A 20,607-nucleotide genomic window follows, 5' to 3' on the forward strand; every position below is an offset into this window, starting at 1 on the left:
AGCAGAGTGGAACAGCCAGGTGACCAAGAGAAAGAAGTTGGCCTGTCCCAGGAGCCAGCCGTGACTTCTGCTGTAGCGCCATCTGTGTAGCCAGCGGAGTCACTGCTTCTGCAGGTTCTCGTGGTCCTGGCCTCTAAAGACCGCCTGGGTCATGTGACCTGCGGAGGCCCAGCCACGAGCAGGGGAGGCACGACCTGGGGCAGGCAGCAACTCAGGGACAGTGACTGCCCGCAAGTCAAGGGCAGGGGCCAGCCTCCTGCTCCATTTGTGTCCACACCACATGGTCAGCACCCGCCACTGAAAATGGCCCTCAGCAAATATTTGCTGAATGAGTGAATGCAGCCCGGACCACCATTCCAACACCTCCCCCTGCAGACAGGGAAGCCATTTGTCCAATGGGGGGTGAGGGTGGAGGGGTCCTTCCTGCCCATGCTCCTTGACACCCAGGCTGCATGGAAGTGGCTTCCAGGTGACAGCCACACCTTTGTGTTGCCACCTTCCGATTTCTTCATCTGCCTCTTGGAAACACACCAAGGAAGCCACAGTGTGTCTGAAGCTTTGCTGCTCTGGAGAAGTGCTGGGAGAGCTGTCTGGGTACCCCGTTGTCCCCAGAGGCCCTCGGTGGCATTCGCCAGGCCTTGGAGCACTGATCCGGCTGCCTGCCCGTCAGCCAGTGGCGCCGTGGGTCAGGCAGGCTCACTACCTGGGTTTTAGCCAATACATGAGCCGGGCTCCCAGAAGCGCATGGGGCCTGCAGCTGGGCTGGTCTCTTTGTGCCTGTAACTCAAAGGTGACATGTGGGCTGAGAGGCCCCTTTCCTGCCTCCCTCGGGGTTGAGAGGCTCCCCACCTGCCTGCATGTCCCACAGGCAGCATTCTCCAAGAAGTTAGTTCACTCTGGCGTTGCCTGTGCCCGAAGCAGGAGGGGTGGGGCTGGTGGTGGTGGTTGGCTGTGAGTGAGACGTGGCACGAAGATGTGTGTGCTCACGGACTCAGACTCGACCAGCTGCACGGGCTCGAGCCACGTGGACGTGGGGACATGTGGTCTTCTGCCTTTGTCGTGAATCTCAGCTCTGATGCAGACATTTGAGGACCCCTTCCCACCTGTCATCCCCAAAGACACCAAGCAATCATGCATTTGAGGTTCACATCCCTTATCGTTCTAGAATTTTCCATTTCCTCTTGGTGGCATCACCAGGAGAAGCAGCATGCCCCTCCCCTGCCTCCAGTGCACCTCTGCCTGTGGGTCACAGGGCCTGGCTGGGTGCAAACCTGCTGCAGCCCAGACCACGGGGCCCCCAGTGCCTGGCCACTGGTGGCCCCTCGGGTCTGGTGGGGGTGACAGGGATGGCATTCAGGGTGTTTCACTTCCTTCTGCCTTCTTTTCTTTCCTGCCATCCCACCTTTCCAGGAGACGTTCTCTTCCAGATGGCCGAAGTCCACAGGCAGATTCAAAATCAGCTGGAAGAAATGGTGAGTCCCAGCCCCCCACTGTGGGCCTCTGGGGAGGGGGCCAAATGCCAGTTGGCCTGTGGAAGGCCAGGACAGTCTGACATTCGGACTTCTCCCAGAGTCCAGTGCAGAGTTCAGTGCTCACTCCCAGAGTCCCCACCTGTCCCTGCAGGGTTGTCGGCTCAGATCAGACAGGCCCCAGTTTCCCATGGGGGTGCCTGCCTGCCTGTGTCTGGGGTGGGTCCCTGCCCCCTCCCCCTGACCCGCCAAGTCTCCCAGGCCTGCATGTTGGCATTGACTGCTGCTGTCTGTTCTCTCCTTGTCCAGTTGAAGTCCTTTCACAACGAGCTACTCACGCAGCTGGAGCAGAAGGTGGAGCTGGACTCCAGGTACCTAAGTGTAAGTAACCTCGCCCACACCTGCTCTACCACCTCACCCCGCTCCACTCAGTTGACTGTTGAAATCCTTCCCCCCCACCCCACCGAAGGGTTTTCAGCTTCCTATGAGCATCCCACCCAGCGGGTTTCCCGGCCCCCACATTCCTGCCCGTTTGAGACGGAGTGCAGTCCTGGGGGTGAGCCCCGCATGCCCGTTCCACTGCCCCCGCCTGACGGCTGCTTTAATAACGACGCATGATGGAGCCGCCCATGGAGCTCTCACAAACTCCCTCTCTGACCTGCTGTAACTTCAGCGAGTTCCTCGTGCCCTGTCCTTGCCCCGTCACATCTCCCCAGCCAGAGAAGAGCAAGGGCACCCGCATGCACAGGGGGCAGGAGGGGCGAGGCTTGCCTGGCTGCCCCAGGCCCGAGCTTCAGCTCTGGGAGCCGGGCTGCCGTGGCGTGGGCAGGGCGAGGCCTTCACTGTGTGGTCCTCACTCGGACTCACAGCCGGGCGTTTCCCTCCATCCCTCGAGCTCCAGCCGTGGCCGCCGAGGGAGAGTCCGGAGGGGTGCGCCCGCTCATGGGCTGCTGTGTTTTGTGTTGAATCTCAGGCTGCGCTGAAGAAATACCAGACGGAGCAGAGAAACAAAGGAGACGCCCTGGACAAGTGCCAGGCCGAGCTGAAGAAGCTCCGCAAGAAGAGCCAGGGCAGCAAGAACCCTCAGAAATACTCAGACAAGGAGCTGCAGGTAGGCTGGGCCGCCTGTCCCGTGCTGGGGCCCTGGCGAGGGCCACGCGGGGCACACGTGCAGCCCCGAGTGGTGACTCCTCGTCTGCGCCAGGACTTCTCGCCCTTGCAGCAGGCAGTGAAGGGGGGCTGCCCTGTCCACACACAGCACTCACCTCCTGTCTGCCACAGGGGGCTGAGGTCAGCCCCCCTTGATGGAATTGGGCAGAGCCAGGTTCGCTGTCCTGGTAGATTTTGGGGGCAGCGAGTGCCCCATGTCCCGGAGCTGGCAGGATAGCCGGTGTGGCCCAGGGGTCCCATGCCCATTTCTCACAGCGTCGGTGGGGTGCTGGATTGCTCTCCACCAAAAGAACAGAAACCCAGATGGAATGTTCCCGCCCCATCCCTCTGCATTCCCGCCTGGGAGAGAGACCCCAGACTGTTATTCTAATCAACTCACGCTCACCCGCCTGGGCCAGACCTCCAGGCATGCAGACTCTCAGCAGTCCTGCAGTGTGAGGCAGATGGCGCTGGAGGGCACGGGAGGGACATGCCCTCGTGTCAGTCATGTCACTCAGCATCTCATCCAGCATCACAGGCGTCATGTGCTGAGCGGGGCAAGAATTTAGGACAGCATGGCCCGCGACGGGCCTGGCCCCGATACGCCCGATTCACCAGGACGCCCGGCTAGCGGCACAGATCCGGCCCAGAGCACCTGCTCTCCAAGGTCACCCCACACCGTCCTTGAGTGTGGTGTACAAGGGCAGCCCGACCTGCTGCACCTTTCTGTGGGGGGGTCACTGGTGGGGAGGATGGACTGGGCACTGGCAGACAAGAGGCATCACCCTGTCTGTATGGCCAGCAGCCAAATGCTAGGACGGGAGCAGGAATTCCGTTACAGCCGCTGTGCCGGCTGCTACCTGCAGCGTCTTCTGTGTGTTCCTTGCAGAGTTGCAGTGACACAGTCCCTGCCTTCTGAGTGTGCCTTCCCACATTTTCGTGTATCAACGGACCCGTCACCACCCTAAGGCCTTCCCACCTGCAGCCCTTAGATGCTGCCTCAGTGGGCGGTGCTGGAGTCATTTCCGTGAATGAGGCCCTGGGAGTGGCATTAGGAGGCTGAGGACGAGGAACACACATGCACTGCTCATCTGGCCTTTGTCTTTTTTGTCCCACCGTTGAAGCGTTTTGCCATTTTGCTTCCTGAAAGCCTTGAACAGGGAACAGCCCCACCCCCCGCCCCAACTGGGAAGGCAGCAGCGTCCTCGGTGCTTGTGCAATTGCGTTAGAGCTCCCTCTAACAGAACCCCTGGGGGGCGGCTGGTTTGGTGGCCGGGCAGTGGGACAGCCTGTCCAGGTCCAGCCGCCCACCAGGGTGGCCTGGGAGCCTGCACAACACTCTCTTATCAAGGTCTTTTTTTAGGGTAACAGTTTAATCAAGATACAATTCACATACCATCTAACTCACCCATTTAAAGTGCACAATTCAGTGGTTTTGAGTATATTCACTGAGTTGTGTACCTGTCACCAAAGTCCATTTTAGCATGTTTTCCACAGCACAGAAAGAAGCCCCGAGCCCGTCAGCAGCCACTCCCATGTGGCATCCCCCCAGCAGTCCCCGATCTACTGTCTGTCTCTGTGGATCCCTGGTCTGCACATCATACGAATGTGGCCTTTGGCATATGGCTTCTCACATTCAGCTGGTGTTCAGGCTTCACCCAGGTCGCAGTGTGTGTTGGGCATCGTTCCTTTTTATTGTCGAGTATCGGTGCTGCTTTCCCTTTTACGGCCGTGAGCTTGCAGGCTACATCCTGAGCTGGGCCCTCTCCTTGAACCAGCTGGCCCTCCTGTGACCACCTGTCTGGGAAAGGAGAGGGCCGGCGAGGTTGGAGGCAGGTGGGCTGGCGGCATGGCATGCATGGCGTTCACTCCTGCGTGCTACGAAGCTACTCAGGCTGAGATCCCGTCTCTGCTGAGTCATTGCGACTCTGCTGCATCTGGTTCCCAGTGGCCCACCCACCTCTGCCCACTGGGAGCCCTCTGCAGGAGAGCTCAGGGGGCCCCCCATTCTCCCTGCTCCGCTCAGAGGGTGGGATTTCTCCCTCAGCTTTGCAGGGACTCCCCAAACCCTCATCTGTCCCTATGGGAATTTGGAGGTCTTTTTCTCCTTGCAGAGGGCCTCCCAGCAGGTCCCCAGCTTGGCGAGGTTGGCCACATCCACCCTGGCCTTTCCAGCCTCTCCTTGGAGATAGCTGATGCTGACCTTTCTTCCCGTGTCCAAGGGTCACTCCACGACTGAGACTCCCCTGTGCACGGTCCACTCAGTGCAGCCCCACCGACCCCCAGGGAGGCCCTGTCACGTCCCTGTCTCTGGCCCTGCGCTGCGGCTCTCCCTGCCGGGGGTTCTGGCTGAGTGGCCTCCCAGAGCTTGCTGCAGCTTCTCTTTGCCCTGTGTGGCCGTCCCCCCTGAGTGGCTGTCCCCACCGTGTGGCCTTCCCCACCGTGTGGCCCTGGCAGTTGGGTTTGGGTCCCGGCTGTGTCCCTTTCAGCCCTGTGATTATGGCAAGCTCAGGAACCTCTCACCTCAGTTTCCCCACTTGTGAGATGGGGTACTTCCGCCACCCTCCTCGCTCTGAGCTCTGACAGGAAGGGCCCCTCCCCTTCTCCTACGCACTGGCCCTCTCCTCTCGTCTGTTTTCTCCAAGCCCAGCCTCCTCTGGCCCTCAACCTTCCAAGTCTTATCATGGTGATTTTCCCCAGATGACTGACTTCCTTCTGGGAGGCGCAGGGGTCCTGCATCCACACACGTCCACATAGTATGTGCTCAGTTATTTCAGTTATTTGTTTAGGGGAAGCAGAGAGCCAGTCTGACCACTGTGTGTTCTTTGCTTCCCATTGGTGTAGACCCCCCAAGAGGCCGGGCTGCGCACCCTCAGAGTCCCTCACCCACCTATGTGCTGAGGGGAGGGGGCCCATGGGGCTGACGCTCGGAGCTGGAGGGAGGCCTGGAGCCAGCTCTTGGGGTGGGTATTTGTGACCCACCCAACAGCCTTGAGCTGCCCAGGCAGCTGAGGGTTCCTTGGCACCGGGGCCATTCCTTGTGGCTCTCGGAGCCAAAGGATGTCACGGTCACTAGACCCACTTGCTTCTATCTCTTTGTGCCCCTCCCCCTATGCGTGCCTCTTGGCGGGTCACCGGGGACTTCAGTGGCTGTTCTTAACCCTGAAGAAGAGGTGAAAGCGGCAGGTGGGCCTGTGCACTGTCCCCGGAGTGGGGAGCAGGATTCTGCAGGGAGTGGGCTCCTGTGGGGGGCTGTGTCCTAGAGCCCAGCATGAGGTGGGTCGTGACCCCAGAAGGCAGGAGTGGCCTGGAGAGCCCCTCGAGTTGACACTGCACACTGGTGGCCTTGGAGACCCTTCAGTGCTCCTGGCATCTCTTGTACGCTTCAGGGACCCTCCCTGGTGGCCTGTGCCCCCGTGCAACCCAGTGAGCAAAGCGGGCAGGTGGACACGGGTCCTGGTCCCCACAGCTGGCACAGGGGCCCCGCTGGTGGTCTCTGAGCTGCTCTTGGCGGAGGAGGTGGTGTTCCCAGACCGTCTGAGCCCCCGCAACTGCTTTTCTCAGGTGTGGGCGTGGCTGGAAGGCTCTAGCACGTGAGTGCGAACATGAGCTTGCTCAGAGCTTGGGAGAGCTGGGTGAACTTTCATGAGAGTCACTCGATCGCTGGGGTCCCCCCGGCCCATGTGACCTTTGTGAGTGTGGGACAGTCATGGGGAGAATGGGGAGGCCACTCAGAGCACCCGCCCAGCAGAGGCCCACCTGCTCTGCCCTCCTGCCCTGTGTGCTGCTGGGCACTGCCATAGGCTCGCCCACCTGGGCCAGTGGCCAGGCCAGCGGACCAAGCTGTACAGAGGACAGGCTGTGCCCAGAGCAGCGGTCGTTGCCCGTGAAGTGGCGAAGGGGGTAAAAGTGATCAGACTCTACCCCAGAGAGAGAGGAAGATGGAGGGTGTCCATCTGTCCATCTGTGGTGAGTTCCCGTGGCGCGGGACTGGGTCACAGCGGCCACTTTCAAGAACTGCTGATAATTGAGACTGTGTTTTGGGATTTCTGTGAAGAGAACCGGCTTTAATTATAGGTTGGGGAACAGGTGCCCAGAGGCATTTGGGTTGCTAACTAGGACGGAGGGATCTATGGCGGAGGACGGGCTGCTCCCAGCACTGCCCCCACCGCCGAGGGCTCTCCCCAAGGTCGTGTGGAGGAGGCCACGGTGGACACAATCCGTGCGGGACGAGCCATGAGTCCAGTGGGGTGTGTCACTCTGGCCACTCTGACCTTTCTGCCCCCAGGGTCTCAGCCAAGCCTGAGTCCCCTGCACGGGCATGTGGGTATGAGTGCTTGCACTGTAGTCCGACCGCCAGGCTTCTCAAAGCTTCCAGGTGATTCTGACCAGCAACGAGTTCCCCAGCCAGCCGGCGGCCTCCAGGGTTTCTGACTGAAGGGTCTGGGCTGGAGTGTGGCTGTCACAGAGAGCTGCTGTTCCCAGTGGAGCTGGTCAGTTTGGGGCCAACCTGCTGGCCCCAGGGCAGAGCACCAGCGCCCAGAATGTCAGGGTTTTTGGAGAGGGTCCTGCTGTTGGGGAGGGCGGAAGGCCAGTCCACCCACCCCCGGGGGCTGAGGTTCCCAGGGTGCACAAAGCTGCAGGGACAACCCAGGGGCCCTCCAGACCCACCTTCTCGTTCCTTCTCTGAGACTACGGCCTGGGGGAAGGAGTGAGGGGCAGTCCTGGCCGGTTGTGGTACAGGAGGGTGAGATGCAGTGTCCCGGGGATGGCGTACCCGCCAGTGCCCGCCTTAGAAAGCCATGCGTGCGGCTCCGTAGTGGCTGCGTGCAGGCTCTAGTTGGGCCTGGTGTTGACCAAGCCCAGTGGCTGTTGGCCTTCAGTCGGCCAGCGTCCCCACCCTGAGTTCATTTGTTCCAGAAGGCGCTCACATCCAGATTGCGGTCTGAGAAAGGGGAGCGATGCCTTCTATTTAAAGGGATGTGTAATTAACCAAGCAGAAACAAAATAACCATAATTTAGGTCGTCAGGGAAGATAATGGCAGAGGCTGGTCCCGTTAACGTGTGGCGTTGGACGACTTGCTGGTAGCGGAAGCGTTGTGTGAGTCTGCTGTGCTCGGTTTAAAAAGCTCTTCAGCGATAAAGGTGTCTGTGGACAAACCCCCCACCCCCCACCCCATCACCACGCGGGACGTCTCCTGTCTTTGGAGTAAAGTCACGGTCCCTGTTGGAAATAATGAGAGTGGGAAACCAGAAGTGGCATCGGTCTCCCAGGGGGACTCTTCCTGGGGGACAGGGGGACCAGGAAGGACTCTGTTCCTTTAAACCCCAGGACCTAGCTGCCCGCCTCCCAGCTGGGGGCATGGCAGCGGCTGGGCCGGCATGGGGGGGCCTCCCAGACAGCACCAAGAGTGCCAAGACGGGGGCCCTGTGCAGGTAGCACTGGGAGAGGTTTGAGGGCAGCACCAGGCATGAGCCCCTGTCACTGCACACCTGAGGTGGCCACATTACAAATGTAAAAAGAAACAGGTGAAGTCAGTTTTAATAATTCTCATTTAGCTGAATACAGCTAGAATGTTTTCCCACACGGAATCTTCCTAAAAACGTTAATGAGACATTTTGCATCTTTTCCTACGAAGTCTTTGAACAGTTGTGACTTTCGCACCTGCAGAGCCTCCTGGGCCCAGGGAGCAGGGGCTGCCAGACCCTATGCACCGTGTGGTCCAGCCCCTCCCATTTCCAGATAAGGAAGCCGAGACCCAGCCATTTTAGCAACTTGGCAGAGGTCACCCAGCAAACCAGGCATGAGAGCCCGGCCTCCAACCTCCTCCAGGTCCTGGAGGGCCAGAGTGGACCCCAGACCTGGAACAGTGGGGACCCTTAAGGGGTCACGCGCTACCCGGCAGCCACCCTGAGCCTTTGCTCAGGGGTGCCTCTGTGCTGAGACCTGTCCCCTTGGCTCTTCGGGGCAGGTTGGTCTGTGGGCCTCGGCCCTTTGTCAGTGTGTCCAGCTGACTGGTGTGTACAGGAGTGGCCCCACACGCCGTCCTGGGCCTCTGTGGAATCCTGGGCATAGGGGTGCCGTGGCTACCCACCTACGGCACGTGCTGAGTGCCGGTGTGCCTGTGTGCTGGGGCAGGATGTGGGCAGCTGGGACATGTTGGCCATGGGGTGACCCCCCCATTGCCAGCCTGATGACAGCTATGGGTCCTTTCCTAGGAAAATGGGAACCCCGGAAGCCTGCCAGAGAGACCCCAAGCTTTATCCCTGAGGGTGTTCCCAGTACACATACTCGTATAGCCTGACGGCCGGGGCCGTGGGCACGGTGGTGTGGATGCCCTCTGCTCAGCCCCAGCCCCAGCTCCAGTCCGCTCTGAGCTCTTGTGTTTAAGGGAGACTTTAAGGATTCTCTAACACACTGCTCCGCGGCCGCAGCCCCTGCCACACCCATGGCCCAGCAGCTCCAGGCTTCCCCTGCTGACCCCAGGCCGGCCGTCCTGGCCTTCAGCTGAGTGCCACCCCCATCAGACCAGGGAAGGGGCACAGGACTGGTCGACAGGCCCCAGGGCAGTCAGCGGCTGCCGCCAGCAGGTACCTGGGGTCAGAATGCAGCCTGGGCTCTTGCTGTCCCTCCCAGGACATCACAGCTAGTCGGGTTCCCTTGTTGTCCCCTTGGAGTAAGTTACCCATGGTAACAGCTGGGTTACACTCTCATTCATAAGCGGCAGGGCCCTAACGGGCAGCGTACGGTTGGCTTTTGATGGTTTTTGAGCAACGTGGGGAAGCCACAGCAGCCATATCGGGTGAGGTGGATCAAAGGCGCTGGAGTTTGTTCCAGAGCGCCCCTCCCCCACGCTGAGTCACCCGCTTGCTTTGGAGGGAAGAGGAGACATATGTTCTGGTCACTTTTGTCTTCTTGGATTACAGGGCTGTTCAGCCCAGGGTGACTAAGTGGGAGCAGCCTGTGGGTCTTAAATGTTCTCAGCTGGGTGTTTCTATAGTGCGTCGCCATAGCACCCACTAAGTGGGGGGGGGGGAGCAGGCAAAGGCAGGGCGACCAGGACCTGGGGGGCGGGCTCAGGCTTGGGCCACTCAGCGGCCTGTTGCTAAGTCGAGGTGTAGCAGGCCGAGTGCTGTCTTCTGCACTTTTCCAGAGAGTTCGAACACTCCTCCACTTTGGGGGGGGTGTCCCTGCAGAGCCTGTGGAAGTGGGGTGTCCTCCCACCCCTGCCCCATCCCCTCGAGGGGCAAAACTCTCAGTTGGCCTAGATTTCCATGTTCTGCCCGGTGAAGCTGTGGTCGCTCGCTGCAAGGAGCTCGCATCCTGCAGGAGTTCAGGACATCTGCTCCTCAAGGAAGTGGTGGCTGCGTGTCCCCGCCGACGGCCCTGCCCTGGCCAGAGTGCTTGGTGCTGGGGCTCAGGGCAGAGGCACAGCCCAGGACCCCTCAGCTGTCGCGTCCTCATGGCCCCCACCTGGGCGCCATACCTCGGGGCTGCTCCCCAGCAGGGATGGTCTCCAGGGAGACACGCAGTGGCCCGCATAGCCCCTGCGCGAGCTGCGTTCTCCTCCAAAGCTCCTGTCTCCCACTTGAGACCTGTGTCGCTCCAGCTGGTCACCAGGCTCATTTGAGTAAGTGGAAATCTTAAAACGCCACACCCTTCCCTACTCTTGAAGCTGCCAGGCCCCGCTAATGAGGCCAGCACCGTGCCTGCGCGTCCAGCATGGTTTTCTCTCCACTCCAGGGAGTGGGGAGCTGATGTGAAAGACGTGACCGCAGCCTGGAAACCCAGAAACCGTGGGCAGGCAGGCCGGGCGCCCCAGGGGTCCGGGCTCAGAAGGAGCTGTTCTCAGCAGCAAGCTCAGGGCCAACACACCCAGGGGGCCCCGCGTCCCGGTTTACGCCGCTGTCCTGCGTAACCGTTCGGAGCTGGGCCTTTCCTTCTCCAAAGGCCCCGTTTAGATGACAGCTGGCATGGAGGCCACCACGCTGGGCAGCCTTTCCCCCAAGGCCACCTGCAGCTTTTCTCAGCACTTCAGCCTGTCTCACCCGGACAGCGTCTCCATATGCCTGGCTCACCTGAGCCCTGTACCCTCCCAGACCTGGCCGCCACTGGAGGTGGTGGGGACTGTGGAGTAGCCCCCAGGGAGGGTAGGAGGTGGTGACACCAGGTCAGGGGTGGATTGGAGTTTTTCGGGAGGAGGCGGTGTTAAACCCCAATCTTCTCCCAGAACCTCACAGAGGCATCACCCGTGGCTGCCCCCTTAGAGGCTCGTGGGCACCACGCCCTTGTGTGTGTGAGCATGGAGACCAAGGAGGTGTCCTTGTCACGGGCTGGTTGACACCTCTAAGGTGTCCCGACCACTGATGCCCCTGACAGTTCCCGGTGGGGGTATGGGTGTAGGACAATCATGAAGCAGAGCTAGTGAGGATTTTCCAGGCAGCTGCAGTCCAGGGTAGGGTGGTGTTTTGTTGATGGGAGCTGGGGGTGGGGGTGCCAGGAGTGTGCATCTGTTGTCCTCTCTCTGTGCCCGTGCCTGTCTCCCTGAGCGAACCCTAGCCCTCCCGGGCCCTTCTCTCTAGAGGGTGTTCCCAGCCCCCGGCCTCTGGACCTTCTAGCAGAGGCTGTGGGGTGTGAGTGGTCCCCTGGGTGGGCAGGGGCCCTACACCACTGCAGCTGGGTGGCATCCCCTACTGCATGGCCTTGCCCACTGTGCCCTGCACAGGCCCCCAGGGCACCCCAAACCTGCAGGCTCACTTCCCTGCTTCCTGCAGGAGCCGCTGTGCAAGGTGCAGGGGAGGTTCTGTGGGAGTAGGCGCAGGAGGCACTGGTAGGCACGCACATTTCATAACCAGAGGAAAAGTACTCTGAGCTGCTGGGGTGGGGGAGGGGGAGAGAGAGGAGGCGAGCAGAGCTGAGCCGAGAGGAAAGCCTATCCTGGAGGCCGCTTGCCTGTGTTCAGACTTTTCTCCAGGGTTGGCCAGGCTCACTCTCCAGGTGCCATCACGGGTCTCCGAGGCGGGGGCCTGCCTTGTTCCCTGAGGCTGTGGCCTTGGTCTGGGGTGGGGTAGTTATTTTGAGGTCCATTGAAACTGCCCTCCCCAGGCGGTAGGAGGTGAAGTTCATTGTGGGGAGGTGGGTGGTCTGCAGAGGTAGAGGGAGCGGGGTCCCAAGTTCTGGTGATGGGGCTGGGTAGGTCCTGCCTTTGAGTGGTGTGACTCACTCCTGCTGGCAGAGCCTGCACTGGTGGCAGCTTTGGGGCTGGGCCTCGCCCCTCCAGCTGAGCGCTGCTGTGAGGGGAGGTGGCAGAAACAGCCTGCTCTTTACTCTTCCTCCAGCCGCCCACCTGGGCTTGGCACCACCCACACATGCTGAGTCAGCTGGCGGGGGAGGCCGTGAGTCAGATGGGGGAGGCTGCCCCTTGAGGCCTGGGCTTGCCCCTGCTGGAGATCAGGGCTGCTCCAGGGAAGAATGGGTTCTGCGAAAGCCGCTCCCGGATGGCGACCCCAGCAGCCTGTGGTCAGCACCCCATGTGGACAGTCTGCTCAGGGTGTGGGGAGAGCGGGAAGGAGAGGCCAGACAGGAAGGGAGCTGCAGGCGGGATCCCACAGGCCCCGCACACAGATGCACCAGGGGGTTCTGCAGGCCCCCACAGGTGTGTATCTGGTCTCCTGCCCCCCTGCCCATGATGGCCACCCACGGTCTTTCCTGTACTTTGTTACAGAAAGTTTCACCTGCAAAATCAGAACATTGCAGAGTGCCCAGCATCAAGTGGTGTCTCCTGCACTCTGTGCCACCCCCTCGGGTTTGGGTGTGACTTAGTCATCGTGGAACACCCGGTGCTCGCTGTTCCGCTGTCAGGGTGGTTTCACATGGCTGGAATCAGGATCCCCAGGAGGGGTCACACAGCCACACATTGCCACCAGATCTCACCGAGTAATCCACCAGCATGGCTTCCGTGTGTGTGGCTGTCAGGGTTCAGAGGGGGTGACAGGGTCGGGATGTGTCCCCAGGGGACAGAGGCACTGCTGGCATAAGGCTGTCATGCTGTAATTTCTACTACAATTCCATTGGCCAAGCCAGTCACATGGCCAAGCCCTGCACCAATGGACAAGTTGGGAGGTATACTCCACCTCCAGTGGGCAGGGCCAGCAGTCACACCTGTGGGGAGAGCAGTGGTGCCCCTTCTGCAGCTGGCCTCTCTGGCACTTTCCATCCCAACTTCCCCTTTCCTTTTCCTCCCTGCTGTTCACTTGTCAAAATGCTTGGTCCTCTGTCCAGTGGCCTCCTACAGTCAGAGTTTACGTGTGCTGTTTTTTAATGACTCTCAATTTTGTTAAGACACTCAACGTGAAATTGACTGTTTTTACCATTTTTAAGTTGAGGGGCATTAAGTACAGTTACATTGTGGTGCAGCCATCACCACCATCCGACTCCAGAACTTTATCACCCCAAACTGACCCTCTGTCCCCACTGGACACCAGCCCCCACTCCTCTTCCCCCAAACCCTGCCCACCCTCACACTTCCTGTTCCCTGAGTCCACTCCGCTAGCCTTGGGCCATCTTGAACGTGTCCCTGGGATCCGGCGTTTCTGGAAATTGGTAATTGGATGTGGAGGCTGGTCAGGTTGAGGTGGTTTTCATTTGAGGCTTTTGCTAGAACCCTTCATGGGTGAGTGTCCATTGGGCAGCCCAGAATGGCTGGACCTGACAGACGTGGGTATCGGGGGAGACAGAGTGGCCCCGTCGGGAGCCCTGGTGGTGGGCGGTGGGAATGGAGGGAGGTGCTCACCGCTTTCCCCAGGTCCAAGGGTGGCTCAGTTGCCGGCCTTTGTAAGGCCACCTTGTTTGTCTCTGCAGATTCTCAGCCTCTCAAGGTAGCACTGGGGTGAGCACTCAGGTAGCTGCGAGCGGGAAGGTGTGTGACCCTGCTCACTTTAAAGTCCCCTCTCTGTGCAGCCCCTTCCCCCAAGCCCTTCCTCCTCCCAGGAGTGTGAGCCGGCATGGCCCCAGCAGCCCACCGTCAGTTGCTGGGCTCCCTGCTCCCGGGGTGACCTCGTTTCATCCTCTCCATGAACTTCCCAGGCTGTCACCTCAGCCTGTAGTTGTCTGGAGAACAGCCGCCAAGGGGTCTTACCTGTCTTCTGCACCCCACCCCACCCCAGATCTGGGAATAGGTGGGGAACGAGCTGAGAGAAACCGTGTGGCCTTCCCTCTAGCAGGGCTCTCCTCGAGCAGTGGAAGGCAGGGCCCCCCGTGTCCCATCTCTGACCTTCCCATGGCTCCCATTTGAGCTGAGACATAGAGGTACTAGAAATACCCACATCCACAGGCCAAGGGAATGCCAGCGAGGCAGGAAGATGGAGAAGTGGGGGCCCTTGACACTGACGTTCTTGGGCTGTGGCCTTAGCGAGGGGCTGGCCTGACCCCTGGCCTGGGCACGCAACACGCCCTTTTGGGGAAAGCCCCATGGAGATGAGCCTGACCACTCTGCGGACGGCCTGCCTGGCCCTCCTGCTGGAGGCAGGACCTGCGGGCAGCTCAAGGCATGAGAGGCAAATACGCTCTGAGTGGCCCCAGAACGCCACCCGTTTGCAGCCACCACTCTGCAAGAACGAGGTGTCGTTGAACAAACTGGTGGGGCTGCTCAGAACGGACGCGATCGGGTGTTGTCCTTCCCCGTCTCATCTGTGCCCACCCTCTCTCCCACCCCCAGTACATTGATGCAATCAGCAGCAAGCAGGGGGAGCTGGAGAGTCACGTGTCCGACGGCTACAAGACAGCGCTCACCGAGGAGAGGAGGAGGTTCTGCTTCCTGGTGGAGAAGCAGTGTGCCGTGGCCAAGAACTCCGCTGCCTACCACTCCAAGGTGAGGCTGCTCGCCACGTGTCGGGCCTCCCGGGAACAGGCTGAGTGTCATGCGGTGCAGAACATCCCCATGCATTTCGATTTCCCCAGGGAGAGAGTTCTAGAAGGAGAGTTACCAGGTCAGAGGCTGCAAATGTTTTTAAGACCCGTGAGAAATTGGCTGGGTGTTTTTCTGAGAACGGTTACACCGACAGCCTAAGGACGAGCTCCTCTGAGGGGCTGCAGTGCCAGGAACCCCACGTAGAGGCCAGCTTAGCTCCCAGGGCCAGCGAGCCCCATAGTCCACAGGCAGGAGCTGGAACATTCCAGAACATTCTGAGCTTGAAAAGTGTGGTCAGGCAGCCGAGCTGATGAGGGAGGCCCTGGTTCATGTCCTTTTTCCATAAGGGGGTTTTCAGGGTCAGCAGGACCACACACACGCTCACACACACACACACACGTTCACACACACACACACACTCAGCTTCTGGCACACTCACACACACGCTCACACACACACACTCAGCTTCTGGCACACACACACGCTCACACACACACGCACACGCTCACACACACACACTCACACGCTCACACACACACGTTCACACACACACGCACACGCACACGCTCACACACACACACACACACACACAGACACACACACACACTCGGCTTCTGGTCCCCACGGCCTGGCTACCAAGGAGACAGGTGCCCTCCTTCCATGGAGAGGCTCTTGCCTGCATGGGCCATCTGAGGGCTGCTGTCAAAGGTACAAAACAAGGACAGTGGCGGGACCTGCGTCTCCTGTGGGAGCTGCGAGGACTCCCTGGCAGCCTGAGCGTGGCAGTGGGCTGTGTTCAGGGCAGAGGTGGCTGCACCGCCCACGTGGGCCCAGGCCGGCTGCGGTGGGCGTGTGCGCCCCCTGGTGGCAGCCAGGCCCTGTAGTGGGTCAGGGAGAGTCAGGGCCCATTTGTGCTGCAGGCAGGAAATCCATTGTCCTCTGGGGCACTGCCACTTCAGAGAGGTGACAGCTGACTTCACAGGGAGCTGGGCCCACCCCCACGGACTGGTTTAGAGAGTACAGGCCCCTGGCCTGGGGCACAAGGGCACCAGGGCCTCCCAGCCTGTGCCCAGCCGCCCGCTTGGCATTTCCCTGGTGCATGAATTTTGGACCCTACAATGACAGGAGCTTCATTTCCCTTGGGAGCCCTGGGCCTTACTTACATCTCAGACCTGAAGCCACTCAGGGGCAGCGCCCTGACCCTGGGTTAGTCCCCTCTGGTGCTGGGTCCCTGCTGGCCCTTGTCACCACCACCCCAGACCCATCAACCATTTATTTCAACCAGGAGCCAGATAGTAAAGATTTTCAGTTCTGGCCATAGCCTGTGGAAGCTGCCACAGGTGATGTGTAAATGAACAGATGTGGTTCCAGTCCAATTGTACTGACCAAGCTGGCGGCCAGCCCTGGGGCGTGGTGTGCTGGCTCCTGGTCTAAGCCAGCTGCTGGTAGAGGGGCCACTGCTTGCTCAGAAGGGCTGTTTCTCCGGCATCCCGTAGTTGCCCCATGCAAGAGCCCCCTCCCCAGCCAGACAGCCTGGCCTGACTGCAGCTGGCCCTTCCCCACGGTCCCTTCCCTGTCCCTGCTCTTCCTGGTATCTTGAGGTTTGTCCGTGGAAGGTCTGGCCATTCTGTAGCTAACTGAGGGAGCCCCATTCATGTCTTCTTCCTCGGGCCCTGGGGGGGCCCCTGCCGGGCCAGGCCTTGGTGTGACCTCATTCCTGCTGGTCCGTCAACTGCACAGCTCACTGGAGCAGACCAGTTCCTTTCCCGGGTTGGGGGTCAGGGACCCTCAGGTGTGGCTCATGTGGCGGGGAGGTCCTGCTGGTGAAGAGCCGCCCTCTGCCCCAGCCAGGTGTGCCCTCCTGAGATGGGGATGTCGCATCAGGAGCCTCCTGGTGTGGCCGTGAGGTCAGCAGCAGGCCCTGTAGGGAGGGGCCCCGGGATGCGCCCCGATGCAGTGGGCCCTGACCCCCGCCTGTCCCGCTGTCTGCTTCAGGGCAAGGAGCTGCTGGCACAGAAGCTGCCGCTGTGGCAACAGGCCTGCGCCGACCCCGGCAAGATCGCAGAGCGTGCCGCCCAGCTGGTGCAGCAGATGGTCAGCAGCAATGGCGCCCTGTCGGCCTCCAAGTCCAGCCTGGTCATCTCAGACCCCATTCCGGGAGCCAAGCCCCTGCCGGTGCCCCCCGAGCTGGCCCCATTTGTGGGGGTGAGTCCTCGGCCTCCGGAAAGCATCACGGGTGTGGGAGGAGCGTCCCCCTTGGCAGAGCGCCTCTGCTGGGGGCGCGGGGCTCACCTCGCTGCCCGGGCCCTGCTGCAACCCCGCGCCCTTGCCGCCCCTTCTCCACAGCGGCTGTCTGCTCAGGACAATGCACCCATCATGAATGGTGTCTCGGGCCCCGACAGTGAGGACTACAGCCCCTGGGCTGACCGCAAGGTGGTCCAGCCCAAGGCCTCGTCTCCTCCGCAGCCTCAGACCAAGCTGAGCGACTCCTATTCCAACACGCTGCCCGTGCGCAAGAGTGTGGCCCCCAAAAACAGCTATGCCACCAGTAAGGGCCCCCGGGGCCCCAGACCCACCCCGAGTGGCTAAGACACCCCCGAGGGGAGGTCAGGGACTGCAAGGCTCACGTGTGTACACGTGCATGTGCAGCACCCTGGGGACCCCTTTGGGACTTCATCCTGGACCCTTGGGCTTCACAGGGCTCCCCGTTACGTCTGGCAAGCAGTGGAGCCATTCTCAGGAGCAGGTGGGGGTGGTGAAGAGGGCATTAGTTGACGATGGGAAAGCTCCTGGCCCCTGGGACTGGCGCTCACTCCTTCCCCCACTGCCAGGAGCCCAGCCTGAGGGTCTCCTGATTAGCAGGAGGAAAGCTGAGGCTCAGCGCACAGTTTGTGACAGGTCTGCGCTGCTCCGTGCCCTTAGCACCCAGTCATTCCAGAAGCAGAGTCCACACAGCCTGGAGGCCTGGCGAGTGTCCACCAGGAAGGGCGGTCCATCGCCAGGCCTGCCCAGGGCTTCTAGTGTCTTCCCAGTGGGTTGTGGAGGGATGGGAGGGTGAGCGCACCCCTTGCTCCTGCATGGGCAGAGCGTCCCCTCACATCTGCCCTGTGTCCCCAGCTGAGAACAAGACGCTGCCCCGCTCCAGCTCCATGGCAGCCGGCCTGGAACGCAATGGTCGCACACGGGTGAAGGCCATTTTCTCCCATGCGGCCGGCGACAACAGCACCCTGCTGAGCTTCAAGGAGGGTGACCTCATCACCCTGCTGGTGCCTGAGGCCCGGGATGGCTGGCACTACGGCGAGAGCGAGAAGACCAAGATGTGAGCACCTTTCCAGGCGGCGGGTGGGACGGGGCAGGGCGGCCTGCCCTTTATGCGACACGGGCATCGGCCCCCTGACCCTGGCCCCCCGGGGGCTCTGGGTCCTTCTTAGACTGACTATCAGGGTCTACATTTCCACCATAGAAAACTGGGTGGCACAGACACACCTAGCAGGGCTTCGCGTCCACGGCGGCAGCCTCCATGGCCTGCCCAGCTCTCGCATCCCTCACTCCCTACGTCTCTTAACTTGGCCCAGGGCTCTGAGTGTCCACTGCTGTCCCTGCTGTCAGCGTGTGGCTTCCTGTGGGTAGAGGCCAGCCTTCCACCCAAAGCCTTTCTGCTGCCCCCTTGTCTCCTGGGCAGAGCTGGGGTCCGAAAAATCACATCAAGTCTGACAGACCGCGCCTTCATGGCAGCTGAATTTGTTGCCCAGATGCTATGTCAACATCTTGCTCTTGCTCGATCTCGGGGCTGCCCGGTCAGGGACTCCACCTTCCCGTCGCCACCACTGTTGTCTGGGTGTGTCTGTTGGTGAGATGGGAGACCCCACTGGGGCAGAATCAGCTCTGACACTTGCCTGCCCTAACCAGGGAGGAGGGCAGCTTGCTCTGGCCTCAGGCAGCGGCCACGCTGGGAGGAGCTGAGAGCAGGGACCCTGGTGGGATGCCTCTGTTCCCAAATTCACACCTGCCTCCCTCCCTAGCACCTCCTCTGGTGTTGGTGCCATGGCTTTACATGTGGCCACTTGGGACTGAGGCCAGAAACCAGCTCTCCTGTCAAAGCAGCGGGAGCTCAGCCAGGGTCCCCAGCCTCCCAGTGAAGGCAGCCCCCATTCAGGATGGGGCAGCTCAGAGCCGATGTACAGTTGGGGTGCAGGCTGCTGTCCCCTGGTCTCCCTGGAGCACCCACACACGCCCCCTCCACAAACACACAGCCAGGCCAAGGAAGCGGTGGGTTGCGGCCCCAGCACGCTCTCACCTGGGCTGTCTGTTCCAGGCGAGGCTGGTTTCCCTTCTCCTACACCAGAGTCCTGGACAGCGACGGCAGCGACAGGTTACACATGAGGTGAGAGTGCTGACTCGGGTGGTTGGCTCTTAGCTCTGGAGAGGGGCTGAGGTGACAATGGACGCTGTGGACAGGCTCCTCTCAGAACAGCCCCAAGCTCTCTGGGCACGAAGAGCTCTGCTGGGCTTCCAGTCCCTTCTCTCCCCCAGCAGAGCTGCCCCCACAGCCCAGCGTGCTATACATTTGAGGCCCTGGGGTTCGTGGGTGTGAAGATGCTTTGTGAGGGGGTCTGCGATCCCTGGGGGGGGTCACCGGGTGCTGTGTGGCGCAGCCCTGTTCACTGGCCCATTGGGGTGGGGACTCTCCTTGCCCCATGCTGGGCCCGGGCGCATACCCCTGCTGCAGGCAGGGTGTGCGGGGGGAACTCCAGCCATCTCCCACGAGTCCCCCAGACCCTCCTGGCCTTCAGGAGAGCAGGAGACTGGCTGCTGGGGCCGCAGAGGGGCTGAGCGGCTGTGGGGAGATGGGGTCGCTGTAGGACCCAGCCCCACCAAGCCTTCCGGACTGTCTTCCTCGCACGCCTTCATGCCCAGTTCCAAGGGAGGGGACCCCAGGGCCAGTGTGCCTGCCACCCAGGCCCCTGACAGCAACTTCTTGTCACCCCATCCTTGAGGGGCCAAGCGAGGTGTGGGGCGGTGGGGGCCTGGCCCTGCCTGAGCACTGTCCCTTGTCCCTGTCCCACAGCCTCCAGCAAGGGAAGAGCAGCAGCACCGGCAACCTCCTGGACAAGGACGACCTGGCACTGCCGCCCCCCGACTATGGCACGTCGTCCCGAGCCTTCCCCACGCAGACGGCCAGCACCTTCAAGCAGCGGCCCTACAGCATGGCCGTGCCCGCCTTCTCCCAGGTGAGCAAGGGAGGGGCCCAGGTCCCCAGGGACCGCCGGGCTCAGGGTTGGGCCTCTCGTCTGCACCTGGCTATGGCCACCTATGGACCACTGCCCTCCGCACACTCAGGACTCCAGAGAAGGCGCGGCGGCCCCCCTGCTGCCCTGCCCTCGGCCTGGGGTGTCACTGGCTCTGACCCTGCTCTGGACACTGCCTCTCGGGAGGAGTCTGGGCACCACGGAGGGCCTGATACCCAGGAGTCTCTCCCTGAGAGCCACAGGGCTCTTCAGTCACGGGTCCAAGTGTGGAGCTGGGTGCTACCACTCTGGGCTGGGACCTTCAGCGAGGACTGACGCGGCTTGGGGAGGCGTGGCACCTCAGGGTCACAGGGCCAGCCTGCTGGGCAGTGAGACGCTCTGGTCCCATCCAGCCCTGCCCAGGCCTTGTGGCATAAATGCCCAGGCCTGGAGGGGTCTGACCACTGCTCCCTGCTCTCACTTCCTGGTCTCTGGGTTCAGTTCTGGTGCTGAGAGAGCTGAGGAGGGCCTCCCCAACACCCCTCGAGGACCCTGGGGCCAGGCCAGGTGGGCAGAGACGTGGCAGCTAGCCAGAGCCCAGCCCCACGCCCCGGGGGTTCCCCTCCTGGGGCAGGGGCACTTTCCCCAGAGCCAGGAAGTTGCAGCTAGAGTCTAGGGGCTCAGGGACGATCTGCCCAGGGGGCCAGCCCAGGTTTGCTTGCGGCGGGCCTGCCGGTGACCATCTGCTGTCGCTGTCCTCCCCACATCGGCCTTTGTCAGCCACCTGTCGGTTGCCCCCTCTTCTCCAACATCACTGATTTGGGTTCCTGGGGAGCCCCTGTACCTGACCTG

General features: G+C 61.3%; 1 protein-coding gene across 3 annotated transcripts in view; it reads left to right on the forward strand.

Annotated features, from left to right (window-relative positions):
• Nucleotides 1-20,607, forward strand: part of BAIAP2 (BAR/IMD domain containing adaptor protein 2) — a 66,583-nt gene that overhangs the window by 38,433 nt on the left and 7,543 nt on the right. For all 3 annotated transcript variants that reach the window (XM_019735656.3, XM_019735654.3, XM_019735655.3), the window contains exons 4-12: nucleotides 1,411-1,472; nucleotides 1,779-1,850; nucleotides 2,443-2,580; nucleotides 14,336-14,488; nucleotides 16,523-16,732; nucleotides 16,874-17,075; nucleotides 17,645-17,846; nucleotides 18,843-18,911; nucleotides 19,596-19,758. In XM_019735656.3, coding sequence (XP_019591215.2) covers nucleotides 1,411-1,472; nucleotides 1,779-1,850; nucleotides 2,443-2,580; nucleotides 14,336-14,488; nucleotides 16,523-16,732; nucleotides 16,874-17,075; nucleotides 17,645-17,846; nucleotides 18,843-18,911; nucleotides 19,596-19,758 — 1,271 coding nt within the window. The remainder of the gene's footprint in view (nucleotides 1-1,410; nucleotides 1,473-1,778; nucleotides 1,851-2,442; nucleotides 2,581-14,335; nucleotides 14,489-16,522; nucleotides 16,733-16,873; nucleotides 17,076-17,644; nucleotides 17,847-18,842; nucleotides 18,912-19,595; nucleotides 19,759-20,607) is intronic.

The sequence above is a fragment of the Rhinolophus sinicus genome, chromosome 12 (genome assembly GCF_057876585.1).
Source record: "Rhinolophus sinicus isolate RSI-liver-muscle chromosome 12, RSI-T2T, whole genome shotgun sequence".
Taxonomy (NCBI): domain Eukaryota; kingdom Metazoa; phylum Chordata; class Mammalia; order Chiroptera; family Rhinolophidae; genus Rhinolophus; species Rhinolophus sinicus.